The sequence below is a fragment of the Tupaia chinensis genome, unplaced genomic scaffold (genome assembly GCF_000334495.1).
Source record: "Tupaia chinensis unplaced genomic scaffold, TupChi_1.0 Scaffold000394_1, whole genome shotgun sequence".
Taxonomy (NCBI): domain Eukaryota; kingdom Metazoa; phylum Chordata; class Mammalia; order Scandentia; family Tupaiidae; genus Tupaia; species Tupaia belangeri.
The window spans coordinates 652730-676872 of NW_006159896.1; the positions used below are offsets into that span (position 1 = coordinate 652730).

Genomic DNA, 24143 nt, shown 5'->3' on the forward strand with positions numbered 1-24143 from the left:
ATATTTGTAGGGGACCTCAGGAAGGGCAAAGTCCGTCCCACTGGGAGCCAGGCGTGGACGGCTGCGCTAGCCACCAGCAAGAGTGCGGCCGGCTGTGGAAGGCGGACTCCAGGGAGTGGAGCAGGCCCTGGTGGAACCGCTGCTTTGGGGGCTGGTGCGGACTAGGTGCTGGAAGTGTCTGATTTCACGGTCCTCCCCGTACCCTGGCCCGCAGGGTCACGCATCCCCACAGCTGCCCGTGGTCTCTCACGAGCTCAGTCAACAAGTGCTCAGGCCGCCAGAGTTCAAGATTTTATTTTAAAACAATAGTAAACAATTTCATCGAGTTTTCTTGAATCAAACCACCTCACACTTGGCTTGTCTCAGGCAAAAAAGTAAAAAATAAAAATAATAAGGAAAGGTGAGGGAAACATGGGGACTGCCCTACCTTCCCCAGAAATGAGCCCCTGCCCCTGGCATCTGGAATGGCTTTTGGACACCGTCTTTCACAAATGAGAAAAGCACCAAAATATTGTGCTTCAGCAGCAGATTAGGAGCCGCCACAAAGAAAAAGGAGGGGGAGGAGTCACACGCAGGCCCCGAAGGGCCTGGTTCAGTTCTCGAAACGTCTGCGAGTCTGGGAGCACCTGCCCTCCACGACTCTGTTTCAGAGCAACTTAGAGGTGGGGTCCCTTCAAGAAAAGCCCTCCTCTGAGCCGGGCTGGTGGGGGTCTGCGAGCCCACACTTGGACACAGGCTCGAGGGTGACCCCAAAAGGTTCCCAGCCTGCTGGAGGTGAGGTCAGGAAGGACGAGAACATGCTGCGAGCACGCGGGGAAGGGCAGGGGACCGGGCACCGGCTGCATCAGCCCTCATCCCAGCTCTGGCTCCTTCGCATTTGCTCGAGGGGGGTGACGGCTACTGCAGGGCAGGACGAGAAAGAGCTGTAAACAGCCTGGGCCGCTCACCCACATGTGCACGCTCTTTTGTCAGGAAGGGTCTATTGTCTTAGGGACGGGGACCAGAGAAAGCCCTTATGGTGCAGGTCAATACGGGTAGAACACAAGGGTAGCAGCCGCCAGACGCGTGCTCGCCCTGGGCCCTGCCCCAGACGAGGAGACACTGAACAAGGTTCTGGAATGGCAATGGTGGCAGAAAGGGCACGGGGACGCTCCCCTCATCTGGTCCCCCAAGGCCATCCCACAGGCCCAGGGACAGGCAGTGGGCCCCCTGGGCTCAGAGCAAAGGGCTTAGGGAGCTGACTGGGCCCCTCTGTACACAGGACAGTCACTGCAGAGCAGGCTCCTCCAGCCCCATCTAAAGATCCCACCTGCCTTGGACAAAACTAAAAAATAAATAGTGTGTACTTTCCACGCCACCTGGAATTCCTGGCCCCAAGATCAGTGCAAGCCCTGCTCCTCCACCCCACACCTGGTGCCCACGCCAAGGACACTTTCCACCTGGCTGGGGCTGGCCGCAGCACAGCAAGGGGTCACGGGCTGTGTGGCCTTGGGCGGCAGGCCCTCCAGGGTCCTGATTAAGGGGCTGGCTCAGCCCTTTGGTCCACCTTGTTCATTAAAATTAAAATAAGAAAAAAAAAAGGCTCCACTTGGTGACTTGGGTCTGTAGAGGCCTCTGCTTTGTCCCTCTGTCCATCACTCTGTCCATCCTGCAAGGCATCGTGCAGGCCAGATCTGGAAGCTGGACCCAGCCGCACTCACTAGTCACTGCAGCTTCGACCCCAGCTTGCGTTGTCTGTTCCTGCAGGACATGGAGATGCCTGGCATTCAGTAACCCAATCCATAGCTGTCCCTTCCCCACCCCAGCCTCTAAGAAATGAGCAGATGCCCACCCCCAGTAGCTGCCTGACACGAGCTGGGCCACTCAGAGCTCCTGGGACTGGAACCTAGAGCGGGTCCATGTCTAGTTGGGCCTCGCCACACAGTCTCAGTTCCAGAGTCCACGGGAAGCGAGGAGACTGGGGCAAGGGTGAGCGTCAGGATGGAGCAAGAGAGACCTGCTGGTCAGCTAGTTACGGGGTCCCCTTTACAGATGAGCCAGCACAAGCCGGCTCTGTCATTATTAACCCCAACAGCACGGCAGAAAAGTAGTGAGCTCTCCACCTGGGAGGCCTTATCTGGAGCCTGACCCCACCTCGGCTCTTCTACTGCCTGGAAGGCTGGCCCTCCCCAGCCCCGCAGGCACCCCACCCAGGAGATGGGGTGAGTGGAGTGGAAAAGCATGAACTGAGTGACTCCAAAGCCCAGCTTGGCTCAACTTGCCATGCAACCACAGGCCAGTCCCCAAACTCAAGTGCCTTGCTTTACCCAGCTATGAGGAGTTTGGGCATGTGGTTGGGATGTGGTTTTATCCACATGGGCCCCCGAACAGGGATAACCACTCTCATGTTCGGACTGAGGCCCAGGAAGGAGAATGGGGCTTGTCTAGGGGTCCAGCTAAAACCTAGAAACCTGACTGTGGCCCGCGAGGCTGCGTGACCACGTGGCCCCAGCTGAAGCCCTCGCCCGCTGTGCTCCAGCCACAGGCAATGGGTCTGGTGAACTGGGCAAGCTCCCTCTGCTGGCCCCCAGCCTCCACAGGCCCACTCCTCCTCACCTCTCGTTGGCTTCTGGGAGGCTGGCCCAAGCACCCCGCCCTCCATGGGGCACTGCCGGGCTCTCCAGCCTGAGCTGCTCCACAGCACTGGTCACACAGTTGGGTGTCTGGTCGCGTCTAGCCCTGCCTGCTACGGGTACCAGGGGAGGGGGACCACGGCTGCCTCCTTCTGCGCTCACACCCCACACAGGGCTGGCACAGGACGGGCTGACTGAGGTGCTGGGAAGTCAAGGCAGGTGGCCGCCAGCCAGGCTGGAGGGCGGGGCAGGGCTAGCCCCTGGGAGCCAGGTACAGAGCTGCGGGCAGCTGGGCCTGCCTGCCACTAATGGGATTGCCCTGCCCAAACCTCTCTAATCCCCTTTCCTCACTCCAGGCTCTCCCCTTAAGCTCATTAGGATAATTTGGACCTTGATGCACTAAACACATTTCTAGCTGCTGGGACACCCCACCCCATGCCCCTGCCCCTGACCTCCCTTCCTGAAGAGCCTCCCAGGCTTTGTCTGGGTACCAATCCCACTCAGCTCCTCTGGAACCCGGGAGGGCAGCCCTCCTCATCCCTGCAGGCACCCCACCCAGGAGTTGGGGTAAATGGAGTGAAAAACTATGAGTCAAGTGACTCCAAAGGCCAGCTTGGCCCAACTTGCTGTGCAACTGCAGGCCAGTCCCGACTCAAGTGCCTCGGTTTACCCAGCTATGAAAAAGTGTCTGGACTGAGCGACCTCAGGGCGTCCACACACCTGAGGGCCTCCCCGAGCCACGCTCTGGTTAAGAGCACGGACTCTGGACTGACTGCTTCACAGCCCAGCGCCACACCCCCATCTACAAGACCCTAGGCAAGGGACTGCCCATCTCCTCTCTGGGACTGTGAAAGGGGGGCCACGGGAGGAGTCCACGAGGCAGTGTGAGAGGGGCACAAAGGCAAGTGCCCGGCTCTTGGGAGTCTCCGCACGTAGCAGGGGCCGTCCTGCGGCCGTGCCCGCCTAGTCAGCCGTCACGGCCCCCACTCACCTGGCTTCTGCCCGGGTTACCGTGTACTCAAACCAGAGCACGTTGGGAATGAGGCTTGTGTCTCGGATTAGGAAGAACTCGGAGATAGGCCTGGAAAACACCCAGAAAGCCAGGGCCACATCGAGGCGGGCCTGACACCATGCCAGAGCCCCCATCAGTGCCTGGAGTCAGCCCTGCACATACCCCCCGGCCCCGACTAGAGCGTCTCTGCCTGGCCTGAGACCCGAGACACGGCTGTGTCACCTCCGGCAAGTGCAGTGCTCCACGGGGCCTAGCAGGATGCAGGCGGCTTTCTCAGTGAGAGCCCAGGCAGGGGTAGAGGACAGCCCTGGCTGCTGGGCCTGAGGAACACCCCACCCACGGTCCTGCAGCAAATCCTGGGGGGGCGAGAGCCAGGTAAGTGGGGCCTCAGCCTTACACGCCCAGAGGCCCTCCTCCAGGGCCAGGACATCTGTCCCTCTACTGATGGCCCCATCCATTCACTGAAGGGGACAGGAGCCACGATGCCCGGGCGGCGAGCGGGGCAGAGGCAGTTACCAGGCTGCTATCCTGGGGAACAGCGGGGTGAGGACCTCCTGGGTGAAGACGAACCAGGCGATGGCCATGAGGCTCCCAGCGACGCCCCCATAGAGCACCTGGCTCCAGGTGTGGTACAGCAGGTAGACCCTGAGCCAAGGCGAGGGAAGTCCGTGACAGACGGCCAGAGTCACGCCTGTACGTCCCCCTTGGGTCCACCCTCAAGTCCCAGCTGCCTGGGGACCTGTGTGCGTGCATGTGTGGACACATACAGACTCCCGGGAGCGAGCCTCAGATCTATTTCCAGGGGAGGCAGGGGCTGGACTCCACAGCCACTCCCTGTCTCTAGACGTGAAGGACGGCTGGAATCGCCTCCCTTCATCCTGTCCCTGAACTATGAGAACAAGGGCCCCTCTGCAAGAGGCCCCTCCAGGATGCTGGGACTTGGTGTCTGATACATGCAGATGTCCCTGGAATGCTGGGCTGTCGGAGCACCGTCCCTTTAAAATGAGAGGCCGAGGACCCCTTGGCCAGCCCTGCCCAACAGGCTCTGAGCCCAGGATCCACAGTGCAGCCCAGCAAGGACAAGGATCCAGCCGGCTCCCAAGTGGGCAGGGGTGCGGCAGGGGCTCCCCCTCGCTGCATACCTGCTGTAGGAGACTAGAAAGGCCACGGTGAGGAGCCCCAGGGAGAGCACGTGCCTCCACAGCAAGTCCAAGAACCTGGCGTTGTTCGTTTGGTGCATTCTGGGAAAACAGGTCCATCAGCCCACAGCCTCCCAAATAGTCCCTGGCCCAGATGGCTCCGAGCACCTCCTGCCGGGGCTGTGGTGCCTCCTGCCACACAGGGCGTCCGGAAGGCCACCCCACCTGGGCAGAAGCTCACCTTAAATACAGGAAAAGGAAGGAGTAGACAGAGAAGAACCACATAAACTGGGAATGGCTGGAGGGCATCCCGTACTTGGTGCCCACTGCACTGTGGGGGCCTGGGAAGAGAGGAGTCAGGGCATCACTGGGGGAGGTGGGCCTCGCGGCAACACCTGGCCAGGGAACCCCACTGCTCCCCGCGGGAGCCCTACCTCCACAGGGCCGCGGCTCCTGGATGACGTGTTTGAGCAGCCAGTTGACCCCCTCGTTCAGGCCCAGGCCCCCGAGGAACGAGATCTGCCCAGAAAGATGGTGTCCAATTGTGTCCCTCCCCACTGCCACTGTGCCAAGGACCACGGCCTCCGAGGGACCCTCCCGGCCCGCCCAGCTGGTGAGCACCCTGGGGCCGGCCAGGAGGCAGACACACCTCGAGACGGGCAGAGCAGAGCCCCTGAGGGAAGGGTCGGACAGCTGCCCAGTGGTGGGAGCAGTGGAGGGGGCGGGACAGACGCACCGTGTGCAGCTCCCGCTTGAAAATGATGAGGGTCACAAAACCAACGATGACAAATACAGGGCTGAGGCTCAGGTAGGCAAGGAGGTGGCCGGAGATGTCACCTGGGGAGATAGGATGGAGCACAGGCATCAGAGAGGGACCGACCCCCGTGAGCGAGGCCCAAACGCCAGCAAGTCAGGCAGGGCCTGAGCCAGACAGGAGGTCCCAGCAGGGCCTGGAGAGCAAGGCCAGGCACCCACGGTCCTCAGTTTACCAGGGGCGGTGCCAACTCAGTCCTGGGCAGGAGATAAGAGCGTCGCTGAGCACTGAAGCGTGTGTCGCATGCACAAGGTTATTGTCCCCATCCTGCAGATGATGAAACTGAGCCCTGGAAGCGTGATGTGACCCACTCAAAGTCACATAGCCAAAAAGAGGTGGGACCTGGGCTAAAATCCAAGTCTCCAGCCTCATCCTGACACTATAACCTTCTCCTTGCCAAAGCAGGAATTGGAACCCATTTGGTCTGACTGCAGAGGCAGGGCCCTGCAGCAGCTGAGCCCAGGCCTCCAGGGAAGACTGGCTCCCTCTGGATACACATGGACTCGGGCCCACACTGAGAACTCACAGAGGCCCAGCCCAAGATGGCCGCCCATGGCAGGAACCCCTCCCTGCAGCTTCTCTGGTGGCCAGAAACTGGCTAGCTGTCAGCAATCTGCTCTTCACCTCCACAGACCAGGGATGGAAGCATTGTGAGGACCACCAGCCCCTTTTGAGAGATGGGGACGCTTTCCCCCTTGCTTAAGGATGGGGTGAAGCTGAGTCTATCTGAGACGAGGCAGCAGTGGCTCCTGGGGTGTGATGGCAGGCCCGGCCCCTGGGCCAGCACCTGCAGGCCGCACAAACCCAGGCAAGGCCTTCAGCCCCCTGGGCCTCTGCTCCCTTGCCTCTGGAATGGGGATGCCAGTCCCCAACTCCCACTGCTGGGTGACCCGATGCACTGGGGCGTATGAGACACCCAGCTTGGCCCCTGGCACCTAGGACACTTCCAAGCTAGGGCTCATGCACAGGGTGGGACTTGGTCCACACAACCAGCCAGGCCTCATACAAGCACCAGGGAAGGGGCCCACGGAGGGCCGAGCCTGGAGTCCAAGCCTCAACTGCACCCACCCAGGGCGGGGTCAGACGGAGCTGGCCCAAGAGAATGGGCAACAGCCTAAGGTGCAGCGCTGGTGCTGCCACAGGTCACTGGGTGACACCGGCGTCCCTTCCCTTTTCTGGGTCCATCACCCCAACCAGGGCCTCCGCCCTGAGGTGTCAGGTCTCCCCACTACCCAGATGATGCCCACAGCACTATCCTGGGACAACACAGGTACCCCAAATCTTTGGCCATCTCCATGGCCTGACCCACAGCCGGCACTACCCAGGACTTCCTGCAGATGCTGCCAGGGACTCTGATTCACCATCCTCCCAGGCAAGCCCTCTGTCCCTGGGATCTGTACCCCCCAGCCTTGTTCATTCAGCCCTGCTTCCCTCCCACACACTGCTCCAGTCCCAGGGACCGAACTCGTTCCCTGAATGCACCATGCTGTCCTACTCTGGATCTTTGCAGAGTCCCCCACGTAGGATGCTGTTGGGATTAACTCAGACTTAAAGTAAGGACTCACCACAGTGGCAGAAAGACACCTGTCCCTGCTACCACAGAAGTCTCAGTCTGAGAGGGGACTCTGTGTTCAGGACATCGCATGGTCTACTAGTAAGTGCGGATTCCAGGCCAGTGCCTGTCTTTTGTCTACACTGTAGGTTCATGAGGGTAGAGAAAAGGTTTCTTTATTCCCTTCTCTATACCCTGGACCCAGCTCAGTGCAGGGCGCCATAGACACAGGTACAGAGGACCTTCCTCATTGGATCAGGCCCATCTAGGCTCAGGCAGGACCCCATCACCGCCCGCATCGTGCTGCTTGCAGCTGCCAGGTTCTCGGTGCAGACTATGAGCAGTCCTAGAGGCTACTCTGAAGCCAGGAAGCAGTAGTCATGAGGTGCTGAGGCCTTACCAAGTCTCCCCCGCTTCCCCAGGCTTTGGTTTTCCTCCTACAAAGAGGGGTTCCTCACAGTGCAGGGGTACAAGGACATACCAGGTCTGTTCCTCGTTCTAACCCAGTCTAGCCCACGGCATAGCACTCAGGAAATACTCACTGGGTACTGGCTGAATGGATGGATGGATAGATGATGGACAGGTAAGGGAGCAGAGCCCAGCCACTGGCAGGGCCGCCCCTCCCCAGGGTAACCCAGAGCACCCAGGGTCAAAGTTCTCTGGCATCCGGCCCTGGGGCCCTCAGCGTCCCTGCCAAGAGAACAGCATGAACAGGCCCTTGCTGGGGCACGCACAGCACAGCCCAATGAGAGGGTTCCCAGCCTCACTTAGCACTTAACCATCCCACCCAGAGAGGGTCCTGGGAAGGTGGGATAACATGAAGTGCAGGCTGACTATGTGCAGGGCACTGCATCTAGCACTGCTCATGCCCCGCACACCACCACTAGCAGGGAGGCACTGTGATTAGTCCCACTTTAGAAATGCAGTAACTGAGGCCCAGTGAGGCACTTAGACCAGGCCTGTCTGAACTGGAGCCCAGATACCTCTGACCCAAAGCCCCAAGCTCTGCACCACTCTACCGCCTCCAGAAGGGTTACTAATGAACCTCAAAACTGCAAAACTGCGCTCCTAGAGGTGTGTCTGATAGGAAGCCGGAGCAGTAAAGATTGGGGGTGTGGGGTGTAACTTGCCACCTCACCCAGTCCCCTCTGTCCAGAAGCCGATCCCTGCTCAGGGCGTGGCGCTCAAGTACTCAAAAGCCTGGCATCGGCTTGCACACTCCCTGCCACGGAGAGCTCTTTCTCTTACAGGCAACCCAAAGCCCCGTTTAAAGGAAACAGACACTCCCTGCACGCCAGGGAGGGCGTGCGGCCTCTCTGGCTCCAGGGAGGGTGGAGAAAAAGGGCCAAGGTCCAGGCCAACGATCCTTTCCGGCTTCTCACAGACCACCCCCCTCCCCATTTCGGCCCACCGGTGCCTCGGGACCCTGGGGAGAGCTCCGGTCGCGCAGCCGCAGAGTGCGCGAGCGAGTGGCTCACAATTTCGCCCAGCTCATCCCCATGCCACTGCGCCTGCGCGGCGCGCGCGCCGGCCGAGCCCCTTCATGGCTTACTATTTGACAGTTCCCACCCCAGTCACCCTGCGCCCCTTCTGCGGGCTCGCGCGGGTCGGAACGCCCGGGGCTGAGGGGCTGACCCTGGGAAGGCGTCCTCGGAGCCTGGACCTCCTTTTACCTGCAGGATATTCGACGTGGGTGAGGGTCACCGGCCGCCATGAAGCGGGGAGCGAGCACTGTCCGTCCGCTGCCATCTTACCCGGAGACCGGGCTTCGCTGAGCAACCAATGGGGATCCAGGGGGGCGGTGGCCCTGACCTATCATGCCGGGTAAGCTCCAAGCACCCAATCGGAGACCAATACAGGTAGCGGCGCAGCCATTCAGTGTGCAAGCCTTGGGGCTGGGCCGAGGGGCGAATCAGAGAGCGGGGCTCCTAGGAACCAGGGAGCCAACCTAGCTGCGGACCAATCCAGGGCGAGCGCAGGTAGATGCCTGGCCAGTCAGGGAAGGGGAGGGTTCAAGAACAGAACTGAGAACAGAAGAGCCAATCAGAAGATAAGGCTGGCTCAAAGTATGAGCAGGGCAGGCCAATCGGGCGCTAGCTTGCGGGACGTGTTGAACTTTGGTGGGAGCTTTGGTTCGGCAGGGACCGTCGCCCAGAGTGAAGTCTTCGCTGATACCCGAACCTGCCCACAGACGGCGGCTCCTGCGCGCCGTCATGACTCACGCTCAAAGCGGAGAGGCAACCGCGGCAAGCCCGGCTCCGAACCAACCCACAGTTATGAGTAAACTGTGGCCAGAGACCCAGACTCAGAGGGGATTGGTTTATCCCTGCCCTTTACCGACCGGCGGACAAAGGCAGACCACCGTTTCGTTAAGTGTGTGGAGTGAGAGAGGGGCGGGGATCAGAGTAGGGGCCCTAAACTCTTGACAGAACAGAAACTTAATTGGTGCTGAAAGTGGAAGCTTAACTGATGTTCAGGTCTTCTTTCTAGTATTCATATAACAAAGGTTTATTGATTCAGACACCTCTGTGCTACGTAATGCGGCACCTTGGGAGCATTTCAACAAGTCGGGTTTCCACCTACCCCTCAGTTTCTCCCAAACATTCCTGGTAAACAGCCGCATCTTCCTATCCACCTCTCCCTCTCGCATCCCGCTCTCCCCAGCTGGATTCAATTACAGTCCTTAGGTGCCCAGCTCCCTCTAGTCTCCTAACCTTTGCAAATACTGTTCCGTGGCCTGGAATGCACCGCTCTCCTGCTCAGATTCACCTGGCCAATTCTAGCTCAGAGGTCTGTTCATACTTACTGTTTTTCACAGCCAAAGGAGGGCTTCCACTCAGCTCCTACCATGCCATCCGTCCCCTGTCCCAGCTCAGCTCTGACCACAGAGTCCAGGCTGGACTATAATCATTTTCTTGTTTATCTCTTCCAATGAGCAATGGTTCTCAGACTTCATGGAGCACAAAGTTCAGCCTGTAGAAAATGCAGGTATAGGGTCCAGCAGATGGTGTAATGGTTACGTTGCTGGACTCCCACATAGTCAACCACGGTTCAAGTCCCAGACCCAGTGGTTTAAAATTCATGCCAGGCACATGTGAATGCATGTCCAAAATAGACAATATCTGTCTTTCTCTCTCTCTCTCTCTCTCTCTCTCTCTCTCTCTCTCTGGTGAGTATATATGTCCTATGACAAAAACCTAAAATAAGTAAAGTAAATTAAAACACACCCTATGACAAAAAAACTCTAAAAAAAAAAAGAAAGAAAAGAGAAAAGAAAGAAAACAGAACACTCAGGTATCTAAGTCCCACCTGGGCCTGAGTTGATGCCATAGGTCTGAGTTGGAGCCTTGGTATCTGCATTCTTACGTGCTCCAGGGATTGGGACACAGACATTGCAGCCACACCTGCCGAAGCCCCGGGCAGTGTGAGGACAGGGCCTAGTGCATCCCTGAACCTGGCCCCGACCAGACCTAGAACAAATGCCTAATGAATGACATACATGCTCGTGAGATAAAGTGAGAACAAGCTAGGGAACCCCACTGACCAGAGCGGCTCGCTGTGAGGGCCCACCAGACAGCTGGGGCTGGGGCTGGGGCTGTGGGCTGGGGAGATGGCAGCAACTCAGAAGTTCCCGGTGAGCCAAAGGTCCCCTGCCCAGAGCTCGGCTGTGCTCACTCGCAGCCCTGCCCAACCTGGCTTGTCTGGGTCAGCTGGCCTTGCTTCTCTGTCACCTTCCTCAGGCAATGCCATTATTAGCCTCTGAGAGACAGGAGGTGTGAGGAGTGGACTGGAGCTTCCCAGAATAGTTCCTGGGCCCTGTGGCCATCCAGGGCCATCCTGGATCTGGCTGCATTGTCCCTCCCAAATGGACCAGAGAGGCCGTGTCCCTGCAACCCAGGCCTATCAGACTCCAGAGGCCCTGTTGCCTTGGGGAGAACATTCCCAGGAAATGAAGAGGATGAGGAACTACAAAAATGACAGGCAGATGTCCAAGGTGGGGCTTTCCTGGCAGGAGGAACAGCATTAGCAAGTGTCCTGAGGCAGAAGTATGGCTGGATGAGGGACCAGCAGTTAGTGTAATGGCTGTGTCGCTGGACTCCCATGTAGTCGACGGCGGTTCGCGTCCCGGACCCGGTGGCTTAAACTCACGCCGGGCGCGTGTGCGTGCGTGCCCAAGATCCCGAGAGGAGAATGGAGGAGAAGGGATTGCAGCGTGGCCATCCCCCCAGGGGGGTGATTTCTCACTTTCTCACTGTCTCTCTCTGGCGAGCACACACACCCTATAGCAAAAACCTCTCCAAAAAAAAAAAAAAAAAAAGAAGAAGTATGGCTGGATGAAATGGGAAAGAGGAGAAAAGGGCTGTTTTAGGGAACGGGGAGGCCTGCAGGGACTGGCCACGCAAAGTTTTTTTCTTTATTCATGATAGAGTGTGTGTGCATGCACATGGGAGTGAGAGAAAGGTAAAGACAGAGAAATGGGGTCTAACATGCCTCACCCCTTCCTCTAGTCCTCCAGCCTGTTGGAGCTTGTGTACTTGCACGCATACCCAGGGTGCTTCTGGCTGGGGTTTCGAACCACAGTTGTGGTGGGCTATCCAACTTCTCTTGTCCTGCACCATGGAGCCTTCCTTACCCAAGGCTTTGAGGGCATTGTTGGTGAGGACAGAGCTGTGAAGGTTGATGTTCTGGCTTGGATGACAGCTTGTCCCCCAAAGTTTCATGTTCTGGAATTTGGTGTTGGGAGCTGGTGAGGCCTAATGGGCGGAAATTGGATCACGGTGATTGCATCATGGAGGCCACGCTATCCTGAATTGATTAATGATGACTGTATGACCCAGTGAGTTCTGGTTCCCATGGGGAGGGCCTTGTTCTCGTGAGAGCTGGTTGTGCCTTCTGCCATCCTCTGTGTCCAGCCATATTATGGGATGGCCTGATACAGGCCAGCACCTGCATACTTTCTGGCTATCAGAACTGTGAATTAATCAGCCCCTATTTCTTTATAGAATCACCCAGTCTTAGATATTTCTTTTTTTTTAAGAACTAGTTATTTTAGGGGACTAGCAGGTGGTGTGGTGGTTAAGGCGCTGGACATGCCCACATGGCCGACCATAGTTTGAGTCCTGAACCTGATGGCTTGCTTTCTTGCTTTCTCTTTCTCATTCTTTCTCTGTCTCTCTCTGGTCAAATTAAAATGAATGAATGAGTGAATGAAGTTAGATAATTCTTTTTTAAAAAAAAGAATTAGTTATTTTGGGGCTGGCAGGTGACCTGGTGGTTGAAGGCACTGGATTCCCACATGGTTGACCATGGTTTGAGTCCTAGACCTGGCGGCTTACTTCCTTACTTCCTTACTTTCCCTTTCTCTTTCTCTCTGATCAAATTAAAAATAATAACAACAAATAGAATTAAATAAATAAATGAATGTCTTTTTAAAAGTTACTTAATTTTGGGGGGACCAGCAGGTGGCATGGAGGTTAAGGCGCTGGACACTCCCACATGGCCGACCAGGGTTCGAGTCCTGAATCTGGTGGCTTGCTTTCTCACTTCCTCTTTCTCTCACTCTCACCCTCTGTCTCTCTCTGGTCAAATTAAAAGCTAAGTGAATGAATAAATAAAATTAAATAAATAAGTATTAAAAAATTTATTTAATTTTTTGAGAGATTTTTGCTGTAGGGTGCATGCAATTGCTGGAGATACTCAGAGAGACGGAAAGTGAGAAATCACCCACAAGGAGGGATGGCCACACAGAAATCCCTTTTCCAGTCTCCTCTTGGGATTTTGGGCATGCACGCACACACACCCATCATGAGTTTTAAGCTGCTGGATCCAAGACTCAAACCACTCAAACCAGCCATCTGCTGGTCCCTATTATTATTATTTAATTTGCTATAGGGCATGTGCACTCACCAGAAGGAGAGAGGGAAAGTGAGAAAGCAAGCCACCAGGTCCAGGACTGAAACCACGGTCAGCCACGTGAAAGTCCAGCAACTTAACCACCACACCACCTGCTAGCCCAAGGCCATGCCATGATCCTTTCTCCATTTCTCCTTTCAGATTTTTCTTTTTCAGGATATGTGTGCACATACACCTGGCATGATTTTCGGCCTCCAGGCCCAGGACTCAAACCACACCATCAGCCATGTGAGATTCAACTGCTTTAACCACCACGCCACCAGCCAGCTTTTTGTTGTTTTTAATTTAATTGCCAGTGGTTGCTTGTGCTCACCAGAGACAGAAACAGAGACAGAGAGGGAGAAAGCACTCCTCAATGAGGCATGGGCACGCCACAGTCCCTTGTCTGATTGTCTATCCTGTGAGGATTGGGGCACACATGCACCACATGTGGGTGTGTGTGTGTGTGCCAGAGGGCACACAGACTTGCCAGAGACAGGAAGAGGGGAAGTGAGAAATCCCCCCCCACCCCAGTGAGGAATGGTCATGCCACAATCCCTTCTCCGTCTTTCCCCTCCTTTGGGGATTTCGGGCACACAATCACATGCGCCTGACATGTTTTTCAAGCTGTCGGATTCAAGACTCAAACTGTGCAGTCAGCGATGTGAGATTGAGCTGCCTTAACCACCACACCACCAGCTGGCACCCACACCCTCCCCCCTGCATATTTTTCATGGGGAGCCATGACCATGACAGCTCCCCACAGAAACAGCCAGGCCTTCCTTGCTCTGAGCTTCCTGAGACATCGTTATGCTTTTAGAAAGGAAGCACCCAAAGACCAGTTGGGGCAGGGGGAGGGGAGGTGCCCAAAAGCCAGTTTGAAGGGGCTCCTGCTGTCCAAATTTGTGATTGTACATCCGAAGAATGAATGGGCCCAGCCTAGGTGGTGCAGCCCTAGTAGCAAACTAAATGGCAAGGCTGGAAGCCACATGGCCAGCCACGGGTTCAGATCCCCAGGTTGGCTTGAAACACCCTGGGTGGGCCAGCTGATAGTGAGGTAGTTAAGGTGGCTGGACCCAACATGGTTGCCTGTACAGCTCAAGTCCAGGACCCAGTGGCTTGGAAAGACGTGCCAGATGCTTGTGCACGTATGCCCAATATCCCAAGAGGAGAATGGAAAATGGATTGTGGCATGGCCATCCTCAGGGGGCTGACTTCTCTCTCTGGCAAGTGCACAGATCCTATGACAAAAAAAAAAAAAAAGAAAGAAAAAAAGAAAAAAACGTAGCATCACGTATTGCACATTAACCCCAGGTTAAGAACTTCACCCTTGGTTAATCATGGGGCTGAGAAGGTATGGGGTGACCTCTGCCTACTGTGATCCAAAGAGTAGGTGCCCAGCCAGCTCTAGCCCAAGAAGCCAACAGCCACTATGTCCCACACACCGAAGAGCACAGCGACATGGAAGGAAATCCTTTATTTGACTCGCGGTCACGCACACTCTACCATACAAAAGTTGGAAGCTGCAACAGACCAAGTGCTAGAGGCAGTGCGTGGACATGTAAACGAGGATGAATGGAAATGTCGCTTCTGCGCGATCCGGAGTGAATCAGAGCGGCGGGCCCAGGCCAAGGGGACATTCGGGCAGGGTAAGAGTGGATGCTGGATGGACAAGGGGGCCTCGGGTCCTTCCTGCCTGTTCCCTCCAGGCACTGGCCTTGGGGAGGTGGATCAGGGGCCCTCCAGTCTGGGCTTCAGGCTCAGTGATGACAGGGCACACCCAGCATCACCCCTCCCACCCCAGGACCCCTTTCCCGTTCAGGTGTCAGAGACCCAGGTGCGTGCGAGGAGCCAGCCCTCCAACTCCAAGCACAGAAAACCAGGAGGAAGAATCCATGTCTCTGGCCATCCTTGGCGAGGAGGGTGACTTCCTGCAGGTCTCTCAACCTGGACAGGGGCAGGACCTCAAAATAAAAGTGTTAAGGCAATAAATAAAACTTCCCAGCTCAGGTGGAAACACTGCAAGAACTGAGCTGAGCCTGCAGGGCTGCCAGGAGCCCTGTGCCATGGGGACACGCTGCTGGGACAAATTCTAACGGACTCTGCAAGGCTAGCAGGACGGGTACCCAGGCAGGCTCTGCAGCCCTGCACGGCCCAGAGCATTTGTGCGTTGAGTCAAAGGCAAAGTTTCCTGTTCTACTAAGGAGGGAGTGCTGGTCCAGCCGTGTACATCCTCTGACCACCCCAGTGTGGTCCTTGGGGCCCCTCATCCCTGGGGCTGCTGACGGCAGCACAGGGGATGGCCCAGAGCCCCCAGCTCGGAGCCTAGCACCGCCCTGCAAGTGCAGGCTCACAGAGAGGCAGGTGGGGGTGGGAGTGCCTGGCCTGCCTCCTCCTAGCTTTGGTGGTGGCAGGAGGGAGAAGAAATGATGGTCTTTGGCAGGGACAGAGAGGATGGGGTCCTGGTTTGGTGCTTCGGTTTGTCAAAGGCCTGGTCCCGGCCCAGATGTGGGTACAAGGGCAGGAGGCCCATCTCTGTGCCCGCTCTGGTGGCCCAGGCCTGCCGCCCAAGGTGCCCCCATTCTCCCTCTCCAGAGGTGCACTCTCCGGGATGGTGGCCAGGTCAGGAGCCTACTGGACAGGCCAGCTAGACACCTGGATCCTGAGGCCATGCAGCCATTGGTTGCTTGCAGCTCAGGACACAGCAACCTTCAGCACAAAGCCCAGTGGCCCTCCCTCCACCTTCCTCGGCCCCTGGTCAGCAGCCCTGGGTGGTCAGAGGTTTCAGGGTCCCACACCAGGGCCCCCCGGCTCTGCCTGTGCCAGTTTCCCACACACCTTCCTCTCTCCCTCTAACTACCTGCCTCTCCCTCAGGCCCTGTTGGCCACGGGCCCCCGCCTGTGTGTTCCCCAGGGACCCCGACAGCAGGTCCCGAGGAGCTCCATTCTCCTAGCGTTGGGGACCCCCAGATGGTAGGGCTGGGTCAAGGTCAGAGGCAAGTGCCCTCGGCCACTGTGGCCCCTGGGTGCCAACCCAGAGGGACGAGGCAGCCTCCGTCTCACCCGTGCAACGAGGCCCAGGCAGCCGCCCTCCCGCCCGCCTGTGCCGCCCCTACTGCTCCCCCAGGGGCCCGTTCTCGCGGGGCAGCGCCCCATTCAGGCCGATGCCGCTGGCCGCCGGGGCCCCCAGGTAGCCCAGCAGGATCTCGCTGCGGCGCCGGGACAGCTGCAGGATGTCGTCTGCCAGTGCCGGCACCGACGTGTAGCGCACGTTGTCCAGGTCGAACATGTCCCTCAGGTACTGCACGATCTGGTGCTGGGCACAGGGCTGGCGTTGGGCGGGGCCGAGCCGTGCCCCACCCGACACGCCAAGTCCCTGCCCACACCGCCTCGGGCTCCTCCCTACCTCCGCCCTTCCTCAGGGAGCAGCCCAGGCCCTGACTCCATCCCCGCACCTCTCAGGGCGCCTGTGCCAGCTGGACCAGGCTAGGCCGGGCGAGAACCAACCGCTGCTGCTTCCTGTTTACCTTGAAGAAAGCACAGACTTCCGAGAGCTGGGGCTTGGGTCCGAGGAAGCCGAAGGCTAGGACCGGGCTCACGTGCTCCGATACGGAGTAGAAATGGGAGATGAAGCCGTCGGGCACCTGTGGGGAGGCACAGCTCAGGGACAGGGTGGACATGACAGGCCGCGGTGACACAGAGGCCCGGGGTGACACGGAGGCCCCGGCTCCAAAGACGGCCTCGCTCTTTACATCCTGGCGAGACGGCCCTGGGCAGGCACCTTGCTCTCCTGAGGGCCCATTTTCACCTCTGTGGTGCAGGTGGGGTAGCCCGGGGCTGCCATGGACTACGTAGATGGGCAGATGGGCCGTGGTGGGCGACTCGGGAAGTGCAGCAAGGGGCCGCCTGGGAGTGCAGAGAGCAGTGGCCAAGGGCAGGGGAAGCACTCTGCCTGCTGCCACCGGATGCCCCTGCCACACCAGCTGCCACTGCGGAGCACTGCCCTTCCTCCCTAGGAGGCCCCTTCCCCTCTCCTGACTCCTCCATGGTGATGCCCTGCTCTGTGTTGAGCCCGCGGGGAGGAGGCGGAGCAGCTCTGCACACCGCGTTAGGGGTTCCGGGCCATGGGGGAGATAAAACAGAATGGGCGGCCAGTGCCCTGAGCAACAGAGAGACATCGAGGCCTGCTTAGGAGGCCTCCCTGCACAGCCCGCCCCTCGCTCTCTGGACCTGGGGACGGCTCATGCTGGATAGGTCAGCTAAGCAGGGTGCCAGGCAGGGGCACTCCTGGACAGGGCTGGGACTCCAGCATGGAACTTCGTGGGGCCCTGCCCCGTCACTCACCATCAGCAGCCTCCTCTTGGCTTTCAGGACTGACCAGCAAGCAGTGGCAAGGGCCTAAATCAGAGACAGGCCCCACCCAGGTGTGAGGACAGGCCAGGCTGGCCCTGCCCTTCCCCCAGCAGGACAGGCCTGAGCCAGGCCTGAGCTTTGGGCTGGCCTCCCTAAACCTGGATCAGATGCACCTAAATCTAAATCTGGACCCAGCCCGTACTGCTGTGGGTCCCCGGGCTGGCCACTGACCTTCCTGAGCCTCAGTTTCCTTCTCTGCAGCACAGCCATGACAGAGCATCCCCACCTTGCTTGGCGGTGGTGGGCCACAACAGTGTCACCCTGCGAACCGCCTAGAGTGCCAGTCCACGCAGGGCACAGGTGTCACTGCTTGCTCTGCTGGGGGCCCCGCGCCAGGCTCTCTCCTGCTCTGTTCTCATGTTTGTTTGTTTTTTCCCCCTATTTTAAGATAACAGGGTGCTTTAAACTGGAGTGGAGTGAGCGGAGCTCACTGAAAGCACAGCACAGGAGGAACCCACACGTTGGCCGGGGCAGGCATCTACTCCCCCCAGCAGCCTCTGACTCAGGGGGAGGGGCGGCGCTAGCCAGGAGCTGCCTGCTGGGTGTCCGAGCCAGGGTGGGGGAAGGGGAGCCAGGTGAGCGCATGGGGAGCAGGAACAGCCACCCACCGTCTCCTTGAAGCTGTCTGACAACCAGCGGTTCCGCAGGACAGCGAGCACCGAGGACGGCGGGTTCTCCAGGTCCTCGAAGGCGTCCATGAGGATGAAGTCGAGCACGATGTCGAAGAAGCTCATGCACACCACCTGTGAGGGTGGCCGGGCTGTTGAGCCCCTGCTCAGGGGGAAAGGCCAAGCCGCAGCAGAGAGCCCTCTCAGCCACATGGCACCAAGGCAGAGCCCAGCCCGGGCTTTCCATGCCAGCTCATCTCAGGTGTTGGGGACCCTAGGATGCAGGGGCTTGGCACAAACCCACTCACCCCACGGCCCTCCAGTTCCAGCCGCGTGGTGGCCCAGGTCTCGGGTCGCAGGGCATAGCTCAGCATCTCCTCGTAGCTCTCCAGGAAGCCCTTGGGGCTCTGTGGGGAAAAGCACAGCCTGCTCTAGTCACAGACAGGCAAGACCCACAGGGAGGGCTGGCCTGGGGACAGGGTGGTGCCAAGGCTGGGGTAGGCCTGTCCCCAGGCAGCAGCCACAGACAAGGTTTGTGTCTCCTGGCCACTGCTGTGCACCTCTCCAGCGACAGGGCAGGTCTGGGACAGGTTCGACACCAAGGTGCACAGCAACACCACAGGCCACTCGTTTCCTGGGCACCCACTGTGCCCATGTGCCCTACTGTAGCTTGGCCTGGCTGTGGAGGAAGGATGAGAGTGTGAGGTAGAGAGCCTGGCAGTCCAGTGCTCAGCCCTACGCAACCTTGGCCTCAGGGGTGAAATTGAGCACCACAGCCTCCAACTCCAAAGGCCACTCTGGGGAGCAGGTGAGCTCATCGGGTGGCACGTCCAGCCCAGTGCCTGGCTCTGAGTGTGAACGTAAGAGCACTGCAGCTCCGTGCTGAGACTTCACACCACACGCCCGTGCCCCGCTCCGAGACGCTGGGGCTCACGGCCCTGCAGACCGCATTCATGCATGCGGACAGACAGTAAGGGTGGGGTCTGTTATGAGCATGGATTAACTCCTTTAATTCTTCTACTTATTTAAAATTTGCCAGAGGGCTTGTGAGCTCACCAAAGAGAGGGAGAGGGGTACCCCTCCAATGGCCATGGTCCGGCCACAATCTCTTCTCCAACTCTCCATCCTGCAGGGACTCTGGGCACACTCGCATGTGCACCCCGTGTATTTCCCAAGTTTCTGGGGCCAGGATTTGAATCCTGCAGTCGACCAGCCAGGATCTGGACACCTTAACCACCAGGCCACAGGGCAGGCCCAAACTCATGTAATTCCCATGCCCCCACGAGGAAGGCCCATTATCACGCCCACCTTACAGACAGAAATACTGAGGCCTTGGGCCCAAGAGCTGACACAGAACAGCCCAGACAAGTAATGTCGTTTACACAGAACCACAGGCGGAGGGCACGTTAGACATGTCCAAAGTGTGAACAGGGTCAAACTAGAGAAAACTTTTCTTTTGTGCTTTTTGCTTTTTTGTATTTAGCTTTTTCTTTTTTCTTTTTTAAGAATTACTTTATTTTATTTTATTTATTTATTTACTTATTTTTTAATCTGACCAGAGAGGGATAGAGCGAGAAAGAGAGAGGGAAAGTGAGAAAGTAAGCCGCCAAGTCTGGGACTCGAATCACGGTCGTCCATGTGGGAGTCCAGTGCCTTTAACCATGCCACCGGCCTGCCCTACTAAAAAGTAGTTAGCTTTTTCTACAATGAGCACACATCATCTTTATAATCATTCTTTTACAAATTACTTAAGTTGGACCAGCGGTTAGTGTAATGGTTATGTCGCTTAACTCCCATGTAGTCAACTGTAGTTTAAGTCCTGGACTTGGCAGCTTAAACTCACACTGGGCATGTGTGCATGCGTTCCCAAGCAGCGGAGCTATGCCTCCTGGGGGGTGATCTCTCGTTTTCTATCTCTCTGTCTCTTTGGCGGGCACACGTGCCCTATGGCAAAAATCTATCTTAAAAAGAAACAAACAAGCAAACAAAAACCCTGTTGGATGTGCTGTCTCTCTCAAGCATGGAAGAAGTACATACACTTTTAGAAAAAATTTTAGGGCCAGCCAGTGGTGTGGTGGTTAAGGCAGCTGGATCCCACATGGCCAACCATGCAGTTTGAGTCCCAAACCCGGCAGCTTGAAAAACATGCCAGGCTCATGTATGAGAATGCCCAACACCCTAAGAGGTAAACAGAGGTGAAAGGACGGTAGCGTGACCGTCCCCACTAGGGGGACTTTCTCACTTTCCCTCTCTGGTAAGCACATGTATCCTATAGCAAACTTTTGTTTCAAAGAATTACTCATTTCATGTTTATTTATTACTATTATTTTTAAATTTGCTATACAACACTGTGCTCATCAGAGAGAGACAGAGATAAATAGACAAACAGAAAGTGAGAAAGCAAGCCCCCAGGTCCAAGACTCAAACTGTGGTCGGCCATGTAGGAGTCCAATACCCTAACCACGATGCGAACTGCTGGCCCTGCCCTTCGGCAAATTAAAAAGCCTTTTTTTTTTTTTTTTTTTTAATGTTTTTGCCATAGGGTGCACACAGTCACCAGACAGAGAGATGGAAAGGGGGAAAGTGAGGGATGGCCATGCCACAATCCTTCTCCCCGACTCTCCTCTATGGATTTTGGGAACGTATGCACACGTGCCTGGTGTAACTTCCAGGATGCCAGGTGCAGAACTCGAACCGCGGTTGGCCATGTGGGAGTCCAGTGCTTTAACTACCATGCCACCTGCTGCTCACCCCCCTCCAAAAAGAAGTTTTAGAGAGAATTTGCTAGGATGACCCTAGGCCGTCCCTTAACCTCCCTGAGACTCATTTCCTCATCTGCAAATGATAATAAAGAAGATAAGGACTGGCCTGCCACTTGATGGGTGGCCCAGCACATATGACATCATCTTAGACCATTCCTGGGACGCGCCCACTTACCCAGGAGGACATCAAAGTTTGGAGAGGTTTTGTAACTGGTCCACTGACTATGACAGGCCATGAGGAAGGGGCGATGGCCCCAGTACCCGGGCGCTTGCTATAGGGCTGGTGGCTTCCTAGGGTGCGTCTGGGCCGGCTCCACCACCTGCCTGGGAAGCCCTAGTAGGGCCCATTCAGTTACTGCTCCAGTCCCAGGACCCAGCGCACATGAGATGCTAAACTATTTCTTCCAGTTCTTGATGACAAGAAACTGGCCCAGCCACACTGGCATGAGCAGTAGTTCACAGTCACATGGTGCTGGAGCCATGTGGGAGGACCGGGTTCAGATCCCCAGTCCGCCTGAATATGGCTGGCATCCCTGCATGCACCTGTGGTCCTGGCTAGCTGGGAGGAGGATCAGAGTGTGGCGAGACCCTAACGTGCCCCCCCCACCATGGAATAACTCAGTAATAACAATGCTGACGATAAAACCCAAGCCTACACTGGGACAGACACCAGAGAACGGTGGGGCCCAGCTACTCAGCGCCTGGCGCCCACCTAGGCCTCCTGCCTTTGCTTGCTCACGGCTCTCCAGGGGTGGCCCCCAGTAAGCAGCCTCGAGCCACCTGGCCCACTCCACTCTTCAGCTCAGGGCCTGGGAGCCCCTGTGTGCCTCCCAGCTGGGCTGCCTCATCGATGGAGACTGTGCTGAGGCTCAGATGAGCTGCAGAGTGCAAGTGCCTCAAGGAAGGTGCTGAGCTCACAGCCTGACACACGGCGGCTCTGGGGGGCAATGGCCCAGCGACCATTCCGGGAGCACCTGCCCTGGCCAGGCCACGGTGAGAGCATCGCCTTTGCCAGGGGCTCTGGTCCTGGCCTGGCCCTTGAAGGGCTCACTGAGGAATGGAGAGAAAGCCAGGGCAACCCACGAGCAGGCTACCGAGGGGGAATGCCGCCCTGGGCCCCGAGGACAGGTCAGGTGGAGACCTGGGGGAGAGATGGTCGGCAGGGACTCGGACAATGTGGGTCAGACGAGTGAGCAAGGACGCGGCGGAGGGTAGGACGGAGGCCACTTCCTAACACAGGTGCTGCGTGCAAGCGCTTGTCTTTTTGCTTGTTAAATCCCAGAGATGCTTTTTCACACTCTTCCACGTTTCACGATAAAGTTGTTTAAAGAAATTGAGGAACAGTGACCTGGGTGCAAAGGGACCATCTGGTTGTGCTGGAAGCCCAGGCCCTTGGATCTGGACAGAGCACAGGGTGCAAAGCAACAGGCCACAGGGCAGAGCTCGCCTTCACAGCCAGGGCGGCGGGGGCAGGAGGGCTCCAAGCAGACGGAGGTCAGAGGTACGTTTAGAACCATTACTCCAGCACGCAACAGAAAGGACTCAGCGGAGAGGCCTCTTTTCTCTTTTCTCAAACCCATTCAAGGAAAAGCACACAAGCGCCAAGCAGAGGCACAGCAATAATGCAAGTGGACCCACATGGAAAAGATCCTGGGTTCACGTCCTGGGACCTCCCAGAACACACCAGGCACACACACGTGCCCAGATCCAGGCTGGCTGGGGCAGACTGCGGTGTGAGGACCCTGCTGTGTGTGAGTGCCTGTCTCTCCTCCCCTGTCCCTCTTTTCTTCTCTCATACAGAAATAAATGAATAAATGTAAAACAAAACAAAACCTCTCTCTCAGAAAAACACACAAGTAGTAACTCAATATGAAAAACAATGCTGCCTCATCAACGAACCACAAAGCAATGGAAAGAGCAGCAGAAATTAAAGAGCTTCCCGGAACGGCCCCTGGGGCAGTGGCTAAGTGCTATGCAGGGAGGGCAGGATCCCACAGGGCTGACTGCAGCCTGAGAATCAGCTCCCATGGCTTGAAAACCATGCCAGGTGTGTGTGTGTGTCAAGACCCTGACAGTACGGGGGGAGGAGAAAAGAGCAGCGTGACCAGGCCCTGTTGGGGGTGCTTTCTCTCTCCCCGTCTCTCTGGTGCATGCATGTGCCCCCGACATTAAAAAAAAAAAAAAAATTACTGGGACCAGCAGTTAGCATAATGGCTATGTCACTGGACTCCCATGTAGTCAACCACAGTTCGAGTCCCAGACCCGGTGGCTTAAACTCATGCGGGGAGCATGTGCGTATGTGTCCAAGATCCTGAGAACGGAGAAGGGATTGCAGCACGGCCATCCCGCCAGGAAGTGATTTCTGACTTTCTGTTAGTCTGTCTCTCTCTGTCTTTCTGGTGAGCACATGTGCCCTATAGCAAAAACCTCTCTGGAAAAAAAAAAAGATTACTAATACCTGGTATTAGCTAAGACCCAAGGAAAGACACTCAGCCTGCTGGCAGGGACAGAAGTGAGAGCCTTTCGGAAGGCAAACGGACAAGACCCACTGGTCTCCACAATGTCTACACCGAGACCAGGCATGGCACCATCTGGGGCTCTGCCCACGGCACTCGCGAGGACCCACAGGGGCAGTACAGGATGGTTAGGAGAGTGCCATCTGTGTCCTCCCTCCGGGGAACTCGAGGAGTCACGGCACAGCAGCGGAGCACTGCGCAGGCAGCAGGAAGAGCCCCATGGGCTGACGTGGCAGACGGACGAGATCGAGACGCAAGGTCACACCACAGGGCAAAGCTGCAGGACGGCCGGCAGAGCAGAGGCCTGGGAGCCACAACGGTATCAAGGGTGGGGATGCCCACGTGGCCGAGGAAGCCCTGGCAGGCTGTGGGCACCGTCACCTCTGGCAGGTGGGGTTCAGGTCCGATTTTATAACGGTGAGTTTTGTGAACTGCTATGTCGCAGTCACAGGTGGAGAGTGGCACGGTCTTAGTTTTCAAAATGAGTGCAGGGACAAAACCAGCCCTTTCCCGCACCTGAGAGCCCACAGGACGAAGCCTAAGCAACTCTGCATGTTTTAGACAAAACACAGAATTGATGGCTATGCCACTGGACTGCCGTGGTTGACTACAAGGGGGAGATCTGGAATAAACCCCCCATGGCTACCTTCTCGGCCTTGGTCATCAGGCCCGTCACCATCTGCCGGCCAACTTCGCCAAAGAACAGCTGGTTACTCTTGTCTTCCAGAAGCCCCTGAGGAGGGGGGAGGGAAGTGAGCCCCAGGAGTGCAGGCCCCACTGTGCCCATGGACGGGGCAGTGCAGCGGGCAGAGGCAGGAAGCCA

General features: G+C 57.2%; 2 protein-coding genes across 7 annotated transcripts in view; both read right to left on the reverse strand.

The window, feature by feature from the left end:
* Positions 1–278: 278 nt before the first annotated feature.
* Positions 279–8994, reverse strand: DOLPP1 (dolichyldiphosphatase 1). 6 transcript variants are annotated; one of them, XM_006153956.3, is made up of 9 exons: positions 8803–8889; positions 7672–7819; positions 5500–5600; positions 5198–5282; positions 5005–5104; positions 4767–4865; positions 4141–4269; positions 3604–3693; positions 279–1740 (listed from the first exon to the last, which is right to left on the reverse strand). In XM_006153956.3, exons 2-9 carry the CDS (start codon positions 7793–7795, stop codon positions 1704–1706), a joined length of 765 nt encoding a protein of 254 aa, XP_006154018.1. In that variant the 5' UTR covers positions 7796–7819; positions 8803–8889; the 3' UTR covers positions 279–1703. The 6 variants fall into 6 exon arrangements, with proteins under 6 accessions (XP_006154018.1, XP_006154019.1, XP_006154020.1 ...); XM_006153957.3 differs by lacking the exon at positions 8803–8889 and adding an exon at positions 8541–8587; XM_006153958.3 differs by lacking the exon at positions 8803–8889 and adding an exon at positions 8268–8283.
* Positions 8995–14479: 5485 nt separating this feature from the next.
* Positions 14480–24143, reverse strand: part of MIGA2 (mitoguardin 2) — a 30685-nt gene continuing 21021 nt past the window's right edge. The window contains exons 11-16 of the mRNA XM_006153962.2: positions 23967–24053; positions 18351–18449; positions 18043–18177; positions 17366–17419; positions 16549–16665; positions 14480–16337 (exon numbers count right to left, since the gene is read on the reverse strand). Of these exons, the coding sequence (XP_006154024.1) occupies positions 16134–16337; positions 16549–16665; positions 17366–17419; positions 18043–18177; positions 18351–18449; positions 23967–24053 (696 nt within the window). The 3' untranslated portion in view covers positions 14480–16133. The remainder of the gene's footprint in view (positions 16338–16548; positions 16666–17365; positions 17420–18042; positions 18178–18350; positions 18450–23966; positions 24054–24143) is intronic.

Excerpts from the sequence above, each read along its gene's own strand:
- DOLPP1 (XM_006153956.3), bottom strand. The coding sequence starts at position 7,795 with ATGCCAGAGAACTTTGACCCTGGGTGCTCTGGGTTACCCTGGGGAGGG. Across the intron at positions 4,866-5,004 it reads TTCCTTTTCCTGTATTTAAG|AATGCACCAAACGAACAACG; the intron begins GTGAGCTTCTGC and ends CTGTTTTCCCAG. Across the intron at positions 3,694-4,140 it reads TTCCCCAGGATAGCAGCCTG|GCCTATCTCCGAGTTCTTCC; the intron begins GTAACTGCCTCT and ends GGTGTTTTCCAG.